Source organism: Carettochelys insculpta, chromosome 8 (genome assembly GCF_033958435.1).
Source record: "Carettochelys insculpta isolate YL-2023 chromosome 8, ASM3395843v1, whole genome shotgun sequence".
In the NCBI taxonomy this organism is placed as follows: Eukaryota; Metazoa; Chordata; order Testudines; family Carettochelyidae; genus Carettochelys; species Carettochelys insculpta.
Window position 1 is genome coordinate 31,418,215 of NC_134144.1, and position 15,338 is coordinate 31,433,552.

The 15,338-nt window shown below is 41.9% G+C and overlaps 1 protein-coding gene across 2 annotated transcripts in view; it reads left to right on the top strand.

The window, feature by feature from the left end:
- PDE11A (phosphodiesterase 11A) overlaps window positions 1-15,338 on the top strand; it is a 245,113-nt gene that overhangs the window by 41,731 nt on the left and 188,044 nt on the right. For both annotated transcript variants that reach the window (XM_075000771.1, XM_075000768.1), the window contains exon 2: window positions 4,609-4,767. In XM_075000771.1, coding sequence (XP_074856872.1) covers window positions 4,672-4,767 — 96 coding nt within the window. In that variant the 5' untranslated portion in view covers window positions 4,609-4,671. The remainder of the gene's footprint in view (window positions 1-4,608; window positions 4,768-15,338) is intronic.

Sequence of the window (15,338 nt, forward strand, 5' to 3'; positions counted from 1 at the left end):
CATTAGCTATGTCTACACTACAGCGCTCTTTCAAAAGATGATCTTTCTGAAGATATCATCCTGAAGATCGTCTTTCGGAAGAGCGCTCCACCTTTTTGAAAGAGAGTGTGTACACACCCCATGGCTGCTCTTTTGAAAGAACAGGCCAGGAAATGCCCCACCAATTTTGTGGTTTTTTGTTTTAACCATTTAAACAGCCATAATTACAATTTGCAGTTTTCTACATTTCAAGTCTACAGTCTTTGCCTTAGCCTTACAAATTACATATTTATTTCCTACTGCAAGTTTTAAATTTGTATCAACCTCTTTTGCTAGCAATCCAGCATGCCCATACCTTATTGCACTCTGAGGATTCTTAGGGAGGGATTAAGGGTGTCTCCTAATTTGTGGCTTTCTGTCATGTGAGACCGCAAATCCAACAGAGGCACAGCTTGCTTGCTTACAAGATCAGCAGTCAGGGTCACCAGTGTGGTTGTCAGAAGTCACTGGTGTGGTGTCCCGACAGATCTCTTGGTCTATCCAGTGATGATAACCATTCAGCTGTGTGCTTGGCCCCTCTGTGTGTCATGGTGGCTTTATGCAGGTAGCCAACACAGCAGACTCAGAGATAGCCTCCAAAGATCCCAGCAATCAGATAAGGATGAAAGGCACCAGACTAGGTTTACTGTAAATGAAACACAGTAGTAGCTTTGCTGGATCAGATGTCTACAGGCAGGCTAAGAATGTGCCTGTGACAATGGACAAGCTCAGTCAGTGAGTGGTCTCACTACCCTTTAGGCACAACTGCCTTGGGGTACATTTTTATACAAAGGTACAAACAAGTTGCCACATCACTGCAGACTTATCAGATTGCAACCCTCTGATGTTACCTAGATACCACCCATTACCATGTACATGAGGGTTCAGTCACTGTCATGCAGCCAGTTTAGCGACCCTGTCCTGACTCTGCATCACTGTGCCTGTTGTTCGTGGAGAGTTTGTTGGTACCAAGATGTTTTTTCGTGAGGTGTTCTATTATGACCCCTCTGGAATGTGTTTCCAGCCTGTGCCTAATGCTGTTTAAAGTTTTAAACCGTTAACTCTGTGCCATATTCTGTTAGCAGAGCTGCCTCTTGTTCACAGCTTCACTTTGCTTTATGTGGGCAAAGTCTTAATCTTGTTGGCCAGGATTCTGGCCTCACATCAGGCCTATGATACATGGACTTATGTTTCAGGCCCTCATAGAATCATAGAACAATAGAGCTGGAAGAGACCTAAGAAGCCATCAAGTCCAGCCCCCTTCCCAAGGTGGGACCAAAGCCCATCAGAGCAGCCCAGCCGGGGCTTTGTCGAGCCGAGACTTAAAACACCCTCAGGGATGGAGACTCTACTACTTCCCTACGTAGACCATCTTATCACACCTGTTACTTGAAGTCCTGTGATACTTGGATTTAAAAATAACTCATACCTTGATTTCTATCATTCTGTTTTGAGAGGTCCTTTATATTCTTAATATAGATTTAGGTAAGACATAAATACATGTGCATGGGAATGTGCGGCATGCAGACTGGATCCGGACCATTGCTTAATTTCATCTGCCTCACAACAAATTGCGACACCCTCCCACTTTGGGGCTGGACTCACAAGTGCCAACTCACTCTGCCACACCTATATTAATATAAATAAATACGTGGTCTATGTAAACATGTGACAAAATTCCTAATCTGTGTATAGTAAAAATAAGCAAAATGACAGGAAATTAATTTTGCAAATTGCTTGAATAAATTACTACTAGTATGTAATGCTTAGAGGTGCATTTTCACTGTAAAGATTCAGTCACAATGCTGCCTTTACCATTAATGAGAGTTGTACTGTGAAGTCCCTGGACACTACACTGAAAACATATCCCTTGGAAGTCAACAAATTTAAAGTGCAAAGGATGCCAGTTAATGTGTATTGTATTTTAAGAATTTTCAGGTGAAGAAGGTATTTGTCCCTCATTTTCAGTGTTCTTCAGAAAGATTCAGGTGGACGTTAATTGTGCCTAAAGCCCTGGGTACATAGCTAATCTTACATTGTTGAACAACTGTTTATTCAGATGGTTTTAATTTTTCATAACTCACAGTGCAGGTAGAATATGGCAGCACCCTGAAAATATAAGCTTCAAAAACGGCACTTCTGTCTGAAAGTTTTACCTGATATGAAAAAACAACAAGGAGTCCCAGCACACGTAGGGCAAAACTCACTTTAAAGCATACGCTCTAATAAATCTGATAGTCTCCAAGTTGCTACAGGACCTTGTTTTTAGGGATACAGACTAGCACAGCTATCATTCTGAGACTTACTTGATATGGTTACATATAGCAATTACAATAGCTTTACATACAATACAAATACAATAGCTTACTGTAAATGAATGAGATTGAGAGAATATATTCAGGGTCTGATCCCATGAAAAGTAGAGTGAGTGAATCACAGGAGTACCCAATTTGTAAGCAAGTTAAGAATCACTGAGGAAAATTAATCTAGTACGGTGGCAGTTGCTGGGCAGGAGACAGTCAGGACACACTCTTCTTCAGAAGAGGAGCAGGAACAAGACAACAGCTCCATTTTGTGTTGGGAGATGAAAGAAGTGATTCATCCTGAAGCAAGGGCAAATGAGCAAGAGAAAGGGCGTACAACGGGATGTTGAAATAGTGAGAGACAGTGCTTCTGGCTTCCTTCTCAAAGGCACATCTCTGCTGTACTGTGACAAACTTTTCCCTTTAATTCTTCTTACATTTTTCTTCTAATATCCTTTTGGGGGTCTTCTATTCCATCCTTTAAGGATGACATCAATCCCTGTGTCCTATATTGAGAGTTTAATTGATGTATAGATCTTGTACTGACCCTCTGCACAAAGGTGTCTTTGTACTGTATTAACTATGGAAAACACATATTGGCTCTGTCTACACTGGAGAGTTTTGTGGACAAAACTGGAGATTTTGTTGACAAGGCTCACAGAACATCTACACACAAAATGCATTTTGTCGACAAATTGTTGACAAAAAAGCTGTGTAGATGCCCCAAGGGGGCCCTTTTGTTGACAGCGTGGGTGAAAAGATCAATCTGCTTTTATATGTAGACACGGTCTGTTGACAGAAGTTTTGTCAGAACATCTCTTCCAACAGTAACTTCTGTAGACAGATGCTTCTAGTGTAGATGAAGCCATTAAGTACAGAATCATAGAAAGCAGAATGGGAAGGGATTTCAAGAAGTCATCCAGTCCAATCCCATGCAGTGGTCTGGGGCTCAGATGGCAATTTGCATGCCATTGATGGTGCGAAGCAGTGTAGAAAGCCCAGGGTGGTGAACCTGGCAATGGCAGCATCCAGGTCCCTGACAAGGACGGCCCTCCAGAGCAGCACAGTATTGATTGCCCTCATGACCTGCAGCAGACAGAGTGGACACATTCGTGAGTGCACGAAGGGATGCCCTGGCCACGGCAGCCTCCCCTGTCCCCATCCCCCGACCCCCTGCAATGCCTCCCCTCTGGCAGCGGGCCTGTGTAAGAGTGGGGTGTAACTGTCCCCCAGGGCTAGCCCTCCCTGCCCTGCCCTCTCACACCCCAACCCCGAGAGTCCCCCTTGCCAGGGAGCCGCTCTCTCCTCCCCTCTCTGCGTGCCAGGCCTGTGACCTGAGCGTGCCTTACCTTGAGGAGGACGGATGGCCCTGACAGTCGACTAGCCCACCCCGAACTGCTGCCCCATGGAGCGGTAGCTGTCCAGGGTGACCAGGGTGTGCAGGCGGGTCTGGTGCTCTGGTCCATGGCTCTTGGGTCTGAGATGCAGGACTGCATATCGCTATCTGCTGCACTTCGGTCAGCTCTGCAGACCTCAACATGTGCAGGGAGGGGCGTGTTTGGAAGGGGCCCTTTAAGGGAGTGGGCTGGAGCTCCTGGAAGGGCTTGCCAGCCATGTGACCCCCTCTGTGGCATTTCCTGGACCATTCTTTTGACAGAGCATCTGGGGCAGTGTGGCCACTCTCTTTCGAAAGAGTGGATTGATCTTTCGAGCCACTTCTGGTGTGTGGATGTGATCTTTCGAAAGAACATTTTCTGGAAGTGGTCTTCTGGAAGAACTTCTTTCGAAGGACTGACTGCTGGAGTGTAGACATAGCCCTTGTGTCTGGCTTGCAACCTTCCTGCTAGTACATCAAAGAATGATGTTTGAAACAGTGTCACATTGTTGACTCATATTTAGCTTTTGGTCCACTTTGACTCCTATATCTGTTTCTGTAGTACTCCTTCCTGGACCGTCACTTCCCATTTTGTATGCATAAAACTGTTCTTTCTTAAGTAGAGTACTTTGCATTTGTCCTTATTGAATTTCATCTTATTTACCTCAGATAACTACTCCAGTTTTAATTATCCTATCCTCCAAAGTATTGGCAACCCCTCCCGGCTTGGTATTATTGCAGACTTTAAAAGCATACTGTCTATGCCATGATGATAAGGAATAAGGTACCAATATAATGTCATTTTTTTAAAAAAATAGTTTGAGTGAAAAAGGTATTCAGTGACTTCTCTCTTCGAAGAAAATCAGAAATGTAAGATGCATATTTTAATACTTCCCTTATTTCCTTGTGTAGGATCATCGCTTTAATGATGAGATTGACAAACTGACTGGATACAAGACAAAGGCATTGTTGTGCATGCCCATAAGAAACAGTGATGGAGAGATTATTGGTGTTGCCCAAGCAATAAATAAAATTCCAGGTGGTGCCCCTTTTACAGACGATGATGAAAAGGTAAGAACACATTTATTTTGTATGCTTCGTTTGCGTGATAGCTTGAAAAAATCTTTCCACTATTATGGGTCAAGTCTTCTATTTGGTGAGAGGAACCCACCTTATGCACAATGAATGAACTTTTTCTCTGTGGTATTGAGTTCTCACAAGGTGATCTTATCTCATAATTTTGTTTCTCATGTTTTCATTATAAGTGTATGCATGTTGTAATATCAGCTCATGTCTTGCTTCAACAACCTAGACAGGCTTGCTAATTGGGAAGCTATTTTCTCTAGTCTTCCTAGACATTTATGGAACACCTAATAACAAAGTATTGCTCTCTCTCCTCCTTTTCATGAAGCAGATATATTTGTAACCCCACAGCAGCCATGAGCTCATTGCTATCTGTTTCTTATATCATGAGGTCAAATCCTAGTGTTACACTATTATCAGCTGGCATTTTTCAAGAAAACAAGGTTTTGTGACTATGATCTTTCATTTACTTGAAAAAGAATGCAGTGAAGGAGTGAAAATATTGAGTATTCTGCAGGTCTAAGTCTACACTACAGAGTTCTAGTGAAAGAAGCCCTTCCGGAAGATCTCTTTCAAAAGAACTTCTCTCGAAAGAATGAGTCCACACACAAAAGAGCGGATCAAGAGAGTGATCTGCTCTTTCAAAAGAGAGTGTCCACACAGTCCGTGCTCTTTCAAAAGAACAGGCCAGGGATCGAAAAATCAGGTCCCATGAGGACTGTTCTTTTGAAAAAAAGGGCCTGCGGAGTGTCTACACTTGTTTTCTTTTGAAAGAAGCTTTCAAAGGGGGTGTTCTTTCTGAAGTGGGAGTGGAAGAGTGCTTTTGAAAGGAATGTTGCATTCTTTTGATTTACTTTTGAAAGAACAGTTTTTGTGTGTAGATGCTCCACTGGATCTTTTGAAAGAGCCCCCTTCTTTCAAAAAACCTTTCAAAAGAACTTGCTAGCGTAGCTGCAGCCCAGTTGTGCCATTAGTAGTGTAATATATATGTTAGTGTTACTGTGGAATGACAATAAGAGAAAGTACTGTATTTGCTTCAGGATAAATAATAAAGTCTGTTGTAAAGAAAAATTCCTGCTTCCTTGGCTTATCTCCTGAATAAGTAATGATGGTTTCCAGAATGGAGAATGATATGACATGAGTTAAATGAATTAGAAAACAAACTAAAGTATGCAAAATACTGCATAAATCAAAAATTATTTCTAGTAAGTGTGTGTAGTGAGTACAGAAGTGCATGTCTCCTGTTAAAATTCAGTGTTTTTGTTCGTTATTAATAAGAAATATACAACATAAATATTGATTACAGTACACAGCAATAAAATTGTTGCTGAAAACAGGGATTCATCATAAGTTTCTGCTGTGTAACTAATGAGGATAACAGTATGGATTTTAATATGAATAATGTCAGTCAGTAGCATCAACATCTTTTTGATTTGGTGTGTCTGGGGTGTAATTAGAAACTTATTGCCATTCTGAGGTAAGTTTATATGATGGAATCTTATGGGAATCCAAGAGGAAAAATGCCGATTTAATATCCAGCCAATTTAAAGATGAGAGAGGAAGGAATAGCTGCTGTTTTTGCAATTGATAATAGCTGCTAGATGCCTTATATCAGAAACATGGATAAATAGCTGTTTCTCTGTATTTGAGAGATTATTGGCTATGGTACCTCCTTGACAGAAGATGTAGACAGTCCAGAAGATAAGTTGCATGACATCAGTTTTGTGAACCAGGAGTTTGCTCTCAGTCTCGTTCGTTTTCCTCTCCAGATGTAAATGTACCCATTTTGTTTACTGGTTTTAATTTCCCCCCAGTTTTATTGTTTAATCTTCTGCCTATTTGAGCTGACTTTCAGCTCTTCTGTTCGGGTTCTGGCAAATACTGTTTTGACCTGTTAAATTTGGACACAAATGTTCTAATTTAAAACAAGACAGAACAAGTGAGCAAAACAATCAGTAACAGAGGGAGTGAAGGATAGAGGAGGTTAACCATAAAATATTTCCATTGTTATCTAGCTAACAATATGCACATGACTGTATATTTGTTCAGTTTTTTTGGCTATTGGAAGTCATGTAAAATCAGTGTAATTTGTTTATTTCTTATTTTCTCCCTTGTACTATTTTTTACTACTCATTTAAAAATCATTAGAATTCTAAGACCATATGTCAGAGCTCTTCAGCAATACATTAAAGTAGCTTTTTCACACATAGACTAAAGAAAGATAAATGAAAACATAATTGGCAGTATCCCTAAATAGTGCCCTATATAGAGAGCTTAGATTTAATGAGGTATCTTTGCCTCTGTGCTTGATCTGTTACACAATTCTGTTCAAATCTTCTGTGCTCTGGAGTTTCCTCAGGCAGTAGCAACCTGTAAGGAATTACAAACACTCAGAAAGCTACACAGTATTTGAGATTTTGAAAGAACAGTCTGCATGGTTTAGCATGCAACTTTGTTATGGTATCAGCAATGGTAGTGGGACTAGATATGGTTGAGGAAGAGTTTAACCTGATTGTATTTCTGGCGTTGTCCTGGTATAATCTTTGTCCATTCTAGACATTAGTAGTCATACTTATCACATGTCAGGTAAGAGACTTATGCTAGCAACAGTTTGAAAATATGTAATTTAGAATACTGAATACTTTTTTTTTGTCTATTTTTAGTTTTCCAAATAGTCTTTGGGTGTTACATCAAAACAAATTGTTGCATCAAGGAAATTTATAGGATAACAGCAGTCACACATTCATTGAAACTAAGGGCTCAGTTTGCTCTAGCCTTGACATCCTTTTAGACTTAAAGGACCAAAGCAGGGGCTGGAGAATTCTGGACCATTTCCCATTCAGTCTAAATTCTGATTTTACTTAGAATTCTGAAAAGAAATATGTCTTTTGACTGCATTGGGATTATGCAGGGGAAGATGATGAGCAAGATTTGTTTGTTTGTACTGTGTGCACACAGTAAACACTGCATATTCAGCTTCTATAGTGAAGCTTATGACATGTTGGTATGGTTCATTCACTAGGGTTTTTATCTAGAATAACATGAAACCTGTTCCTTCAGAGAATTTCAAATACTCAGTCTAATAGCTCCATCTAACTCCTACCCCATTTTTGTGGGTCTTTTTTCATCTAGGATTATTTTAGGGCTACTCCCTTCAAAACCATTTGCTACACCAGTGACTACACAGGTAATTTTTTTTCCCTTTTCCGCTAATTTGTTTTCTGTAAATTGTTATAATCACATAGACATCCACCCTAGGGGGTCTTATTCTTGGAGCCACACACTAAGGCAGCTAGATCTAAGGTAAAATAGACAAAAAAGGGCTGTTCCTTTATGTTATGGAAGTATTCAGCTGTGAAGGAATTAAAAAGGAGAGGGAAAACTGAGGCTAGAGCCACACTACAGCGGAAGATTCACCTGCTTAGGATCAATCTTCCAGAGTTCATTTCATGCACATGCAGAATGATGCTCCCAGGGTCAACGTCTGCTCACGAGAGGCGAGGAGTAAGGAATGTCAAAGGGAGAAATGCTCACATTTGCATTGGTGTAGCCGGAATTGCATATTGTCAATTGACTTCTATGTCTAGTGTAGATGTAGCCTGAGACAATCACTGACCCCCATCAGCCTAACTGTTGTAGAGAGAAAGATCCCACCAGTCTACGTTGATAAAGGCAAGATGTGGAAAAGACTTCAATACGCCTAGGCTGGGTGCATTAGAAGTCACTAGGCAAATAGGAAGCAAGTTAGGTGAGTAAATGATGGTTTTGCTGTGTTGCATGATGGTTGCATGCAACTTCAGGAAACAATGCTTGCCTTCCTGAGTATGTGTTACATTGCTAATAGTACTTACTAGGATTTTCTGAAGTATGTAGAAAAAATAGTCCAATTCAGAAATGTGTCATTCAAAATTTAACCCCTCAAAAGTGATTACACTCATCCCTCGTTAAACAGGTACTTTACTTATGAATACTTGTGCTCCGTATTCCTTGATCTTTCTTCCTAGGCTTACATAATCCGCCGTGATCTCATCACGATCTCTCTTGGCTGTATCATTGGTTCCTCCGTGGAAGAGTAAGAAGGGGTAATAATCTGCAGGTTTAATGATTTTTGGCAGAGACTTTGTAACATCCCGGATTCTAGCTTCCAGCAAGCAGCAAACTTGCTGGCACTCTAGGTCTGGACAGCAGATGGATGACTCTGTCCCTCTTAAGAGGGAGTTCCCGACCACCACCACCCGTCTTCTTCTCTTAGGGGTGGTGGTCGTAGAACCCCCATCCCTAGGACTGCGTATCCCATGCCTTACAAACCATGAGGTCTCCTTCTGATCCGTTCCCTGTGAGGTATCAGCCCCAGCTATCTCCTCTGTATCACCTGTGCAGAGAGGCTGAAAGTGGCTACTTAACTCCACTGGAATTGGAGAGATGTGAATTGGTTTTCTCCCCCTGGAGGTAATATGCTTCCAGTTCTCTTCCTTGTTTTGAGTAGCCTGCTGTTCCTGCAGCATTATGTGGTGCCTTCTATCCAGAAAGTTTTCACCCTCTGTGATGGACCTGAGGGTTGATATTTGTGCCTCAAGTCCTCTAACCTTCTCTTCCAAAATGGTTACCAGCTTGCACTTGGTATGTAGAAAATCCTTTCTATTGTCTGGGAGGAAGACAAACATGGCACATGCCATGCAGTTCACAACATCAGACTTCTCACTGGCAATGTCACTGTCCATTTTTTCCCTTTTCAGAGATTTCCCTTGAATGTTTCTAGTGCCGCCTTGAAGGGCACGAGAGAAACAAACCTATAAGAAAGAGAAAAGAAATATGGGGCTCCCCCCTAACGTGAACTCTAGGCAAACTCCTTTAGCCTTAATGCCCCCACCCGTCCCACAGACCCAACCTGCAGAAGAGGTTTATACCCGAGATCATCTGTAATTTGCATGACAAAATGTTGAATTGCAGAGTCCCCATGTCTTCTTGGGGGTCTGCTCAATGCTGCAGGGTCCCTCCATGTGGTTCCCAATGTGGGCCACCCCCCCGCCATGTGCAAGTTCCAGAGCACCCACACTGCCTGTGGTGGTTGGGAACAACTGGGAGCCCCACCGCCCATAGATGCCAGGAGCTCTGGGGTTTCCTGGCCTGCCACCCATTTATCTGAGTACAGACTCAGAAAGGAACCATTACATGGGTTTATATTAAGAGTGCTTTCTTCACAGTGTCGTAAGAACTGGAGCTTAAGCTTTCATTTATGAGTACAGTAAGATCTGCAAACGCAAAGGAACCACAAGCCAGCTGCAAACTGAAAGCTGCAGTTTATACGCCATTGCTTGAGATCATGTGGGGACTATTTACTGTCATGTTTGGCAGTTTGTGGGAATAGGCCTAGCTGTTGTAAATACATTACAAATGACTGTGTCACACTAAACATGGGAAATCAATACCCTTTCCTGACAGGTGTTGTACAGAATTTAATAGCATTAAGTCCACTAGGACATCTGGGAACATTAACAGGAAAACAACTCTGCTTTCTTCTTTACTGCTTGGCTCTTCAGTATTTTCATTTTTAAAATTACCTTGACCATGGACTCTCTTAATGTTCTCATTGTAGTAAAATTCCAGAAGGGTTGTGAGAAAGTCAGATATTTAGGCTACTCAGTTAGCAATAGCTATTCTCCAGAATAACTCCAAGGAATGATTTTTGTTAGTAATAGCATTTCACATCTCTTATGAATCTCTCAATTTTCCTGGAGCAGAATGAAATGTTCATACAGCCGTTCTTGCCATCAAGAGTATTTTGAGCTGGCATAGTGATGCTGTGGCTGTCTGTTACTGAAGGGTTTTGAAAACTACTTAGCAAATCACTGTGCTAACCAATCAGATCAACCGTTGATCTACCATTTATTTGAAAATGGTAATTAAACCTGTATGGCTTGATTGTCATGCAGACTCGCTGTGTGCCCTTGGGCAGGTCATTCAATGTGTTTCTATTCTGAGAAGTGACTGTAAAAGGAACCATGATGCCCCATATTCACTAATTTCCATCTCAGATATTCTTTACACATAGAGGGTTTCCCCACCTGCCTTCTGTCAAACCTACACACTCAGCCTGTGAGTCATGTTGAGTTCTTTCCTCCCCCCCACATCATAGGTAACCAGACTGGACAGAAAACTTTCCTCCCAAATCATTAAAATGTGACTATACGTGTTCCTGGGCTGGGATCTGTGAGATGCAATCTGGGACTGTGGGACTGCTGTGCCTCCTTGGCTCTGTGATCTGGGTTGTCTCTCACAATGCCTTATTGGTAACAAGCAGCACCTCCAGGGATTTGCTGTTACCACTCAGTACAATCACATGTTGAGCCCCACACCCAGCCAGATTTCATCAATGCTTCTAGTGCCACTCGTGAGTTACAGAGAAATACACCAACTAACCCCACCACCCAGGTTCCAACCTTGTACCATCAGATTATACAGTCTCTCACTGCTCAAGTCCCTTTCTTGAGCAATGTACTCTTATTAATTTGTTCACTACTTCCTTAATGGAAAGTGAACATACACCACCTTTTGTAACCTAAGCAGATTTACCAAGCACTTCAGTCAAACTCACTGTTAAGGACAAACACAAGAATAGGTTAGTGATGACAAATTATGGATTTTAAGTGATAGGCAAAAAGTAAGAGTAGTTACCAAAAGGAAAAGATAATCACATAGTCCAAATTCTCAACCCTACTAGACTAGGAAATATCTGGACTAAGCCCTTTCTCACCCCACTCAATACTGTAGATTGGTCACAGTCGTCCATATGCAGGCATTTACTGTTAGCCTGGAGACCAGTCTCTTCAGATTTAACATTTTCATTGCCTTCAGCAGTTTTAAGCAGTTTGCCCTCATTTGGCCCTCTCAGCGGTGCCCAGAAAAACCTCCAGTATTACGACCTTATGTTGTAATACTTCATCAAAAGAAATGGGTAATGAATTGTTTTTGCTGTTGTATCACTAGCTGGCATCTGTGTCCAGAATCGTTTTTGAAAGAGAGGGTAAAAATTCATTGTTCATGACATTTTGGTGCTGCTGCACTTCCACAACATAACAGAATTCCCTGTTTTGTTCATCATTTAACATAATCAGCCTACTTTACGGAATGTTAATTGTAGAAGAAAATGTTTGTTGTCCTTATGAAAGATTTCAGAACGCTCTAATTGGTTTTGGATGCTGTGAAGTGTCATACTATTAGTGAAAGACCACAGAACATGAGGTACAACTTGTCAGATCACCTCTGACACTAAGTTAGTCAACCAGGATCTAAATTGTTGTACAGCCAGATTAGACTCCAAAACTTAACCAGCTTCAATTATGTGAACATTTAAGAAAATTAGCCAATTAAATTGCTAATGACAATTCTCTTCACCCTATTCTCTTGGCAGGCAAACATTTAAGTAGACTTTAAAATAAATATAATTACATTTTTAAAGCCACAACAAGATTTGAGCTGTCAGAAATAATCACATTATTTATAATAATGAAAAACGGCCAAAGATTTAGCAACAGAAGAGTGTTGCATGCTTTATACAAGTGTGACAGAATAACTGAAATTGTGCAATGAAAGAATTTCCTTGGCATAGTTTAGTGATTACAGGCAGAGGCACCAATAAGGACATTTAATATTTGGATGATTTGTAAAAACTGTGTGTGAGCAGAGTAATTAGTGAAGTCTGTCTGGAAACTTACTGCATTGAATGTTTACCCCTATCCATTTAGCAAAACAAAGATGTTCGCACCGGAAATTATAGGAGTGAGAGTCCTTGAACAGAAGTTGCCAGAATACAATCTTGCAGATTCTTAATGTAAATTAAGAAGCCACTTGCCTACTTTGGTGTAAAAATAAGGGTTTTATGGTGGGGGGGCGGGAGGAGAATAAAAATTATGATGTTCCTCGCCTGTATAAAAAATAAATAGCGAATAGAATTTTTATACAGCTAGTTTTGCAGTTACAGAGCAAGCTGTGCTTCAGACCTCCTTTTGTCCCTCTTGAGAGCACTCCTTTGAGGACAGGTATCTCTACCTTCATCTTTTTCTGGGTTTGAGCTGTGGCTTCCTGGATCTTTCAGTTACAGTGCTCTGTTTATCATCCCTGTTAGTCCAGTAGGCCCAACTGGGTTTTGTACCTGCAAGTTATTCTCCCCTGAAAGCGTGACAGTGGTTAAAGTGACTCTCAACCGATGTCTTCCAAACAAAGCTGTATTTATTCACTGCAAAAGCTGCATGGTGCCAGAGCAAAAGCATACATTAGAATGTCCCAACCCCCCTGCCAAAAAAAAATCCCAAGGCCCAGATGGTTCTTTTCTCTTGACTAAAAAATCAGTGGATTCTTTCCCAAGAGTGCATTGATAAGCTACGTCCAGCCCAATTACCTCCATCTCTAGGTTGTGAGAAGCAAATTGCCATGCTGCAAGTAGGTCTTCTCTCTCCTTGCATCCCTATCATCATGCATTGAACAGGTGCTGGCAACACACACAAGCCCCTCCCTGGAATCTCCGGTATGGCCAACCCCAGCATTCAAAAATCATGAGTCAGGTTCACCAAAATCATGAAATTATTTAAAAAATAGGTTTGGTTTCTTTTTATTTGCCTTCTGCTTTTTGAACGTTAAGGATCTTTAGCATTTGGGTCACATTTTGAAGCTCTTACCTTTTCCTTTTAGAATGAAGGCTGGAATCATCACATACCCAGTTGGTTCCAGGGGCTGGGGTTTTAAGAAAATAATTACCATGACATATGACATGAGAATTGGCAATACAATCTTGATCCCAGGTTTCAGTCTGGGAAGACTAAAGCTTGCCAGGGGTATTTTTCAATTAATAGCTTCCTCTATTGTTCCCTGAAGGAGCTTTATCTTAGTCATCCCTTTGGTTCATGTTTCCTGCCTCAACCACAGCTTGCTTTGATTCAACTTTGAGCAATCGGGGGCCACAAGCAGCTTCTGTTGACTAAACTGGGCTTTTGTCGACTAAACTTGCCGAGCGTCTACAAGGTTAATGTGTTCTGTCGAGAGTTTGTCGACAAAACTTATCTTTTCAGCTGGCAGCTTTATACCTCTTCCTACAGAAACTAAATTATATTTTAAATTTGCTAATTCCAATACAAGAACATCTAAATAAATTCCATGATTATCCTTTCCACTGACATTGCCACGAAAATGGTATGATCAAAACCAGTTCCACCTACCTCCCTGACGAGACTCCCAGTTACTGCTCTCCCAAATGCCAAACCGAAAGGGCATAAACTGACTCTAATCCTTCCTTTGTAGAGGTAAACAAACTAAAAGCTTCCTACTTACTCTACTGCCTCCACACTCCGCCAGCTTACAGCATCCCCGTTTAACAGCAGCAACTACAGTTACTCCTTACAGGTGCAAATCAGCATACCCTCTGCAACTGGCAGTGTGGTCTGGAAGGACTCAGAAGCTCAAAGGAGATATGCTCCATTTCAAAGGAAGGGGCTCATGTTAGCAAGTGAGGTGCCCACTACCTTCCTCCTCTGACACTGAACCGGGGATTGGCACTGCCACAGTTGATTTACGGCTATTTATCTAGTTGTGTCTGATGTGGATGTGATAAATCGGTCTCTGAGCTGACTTCCATCGATGCTGGTACTCCACCAAAAAGAGAAGAGTAGTCGGCATTGAAAGGAGAGCAGCCCCACTGACCTTACCACGCTCAATGGCGGTGAGTGTGTTGACTTAAGCCATGCAAATAGCCAGTGCTTTTTTGTAAAAACAAAAGGGGAGCCAGTACTCGGCTGGCTTTCCTCCTCCCGCCACCGGGGTTCCCACAGCTGCCACTGGGCTGCTGGGGGTCCCCCCAACTCCTGGCCAGGGATCCTGCGGCTGGGGCTGCCAAGGTGCCAGTACTCAGTATTGGCACAAAAAAAGCACTGCAAATAGCATAGCTGAAGTAGCTTGACAGCACCTCACAGCATAGACTAGGCCTGAGGCGGGTGGGGAGGCGTATGGCTTTATAAGAGGTTGGGTGTGAATGGCTGACTTCATGAGCAAATGTATATCAAGAGGAGGCTTGCGGGATGGCTTCTCTTCCTGGCAGTTCTGACTTCCTGAGGAAGGAGGCATGGGTAAATAAGAGGTGCTCCCCCATTGGGTCTCTTCCATAGGCAGAGCTGGTTTTGAAGGCAGAAGTGCCAAATCACTTTGTGGCACTAGAGAGAAGTTGGAACTTTCCACTTCCTCTGGAACTCTGTGTAAAGCACATATAGCCCACTGGCCAGTGGCTGTTGTGACCCCATTTGTTTGATCAGTGAAAGTTTAGAGTCTGTCGCAGCCATGAGTCTCAAAGTCTGTTGCTTACCTCAAGAGACTCAGTGTTTTAGCTTTGGAAGCACCAGTTTCAGTCCCCTGAGTTAGCTAAAATGGCAGTTGTCACAGATGCATGGTGGAACCTGAGAGCTGAGGCTGAACATCACAGTTATAACTGATAAGAGATGGAAACTTCATGTGAATTCTGAGTTGAAACAACAGATATTTAATATGAACTTCAAAAACAGCAGAGCTCCAGGAAT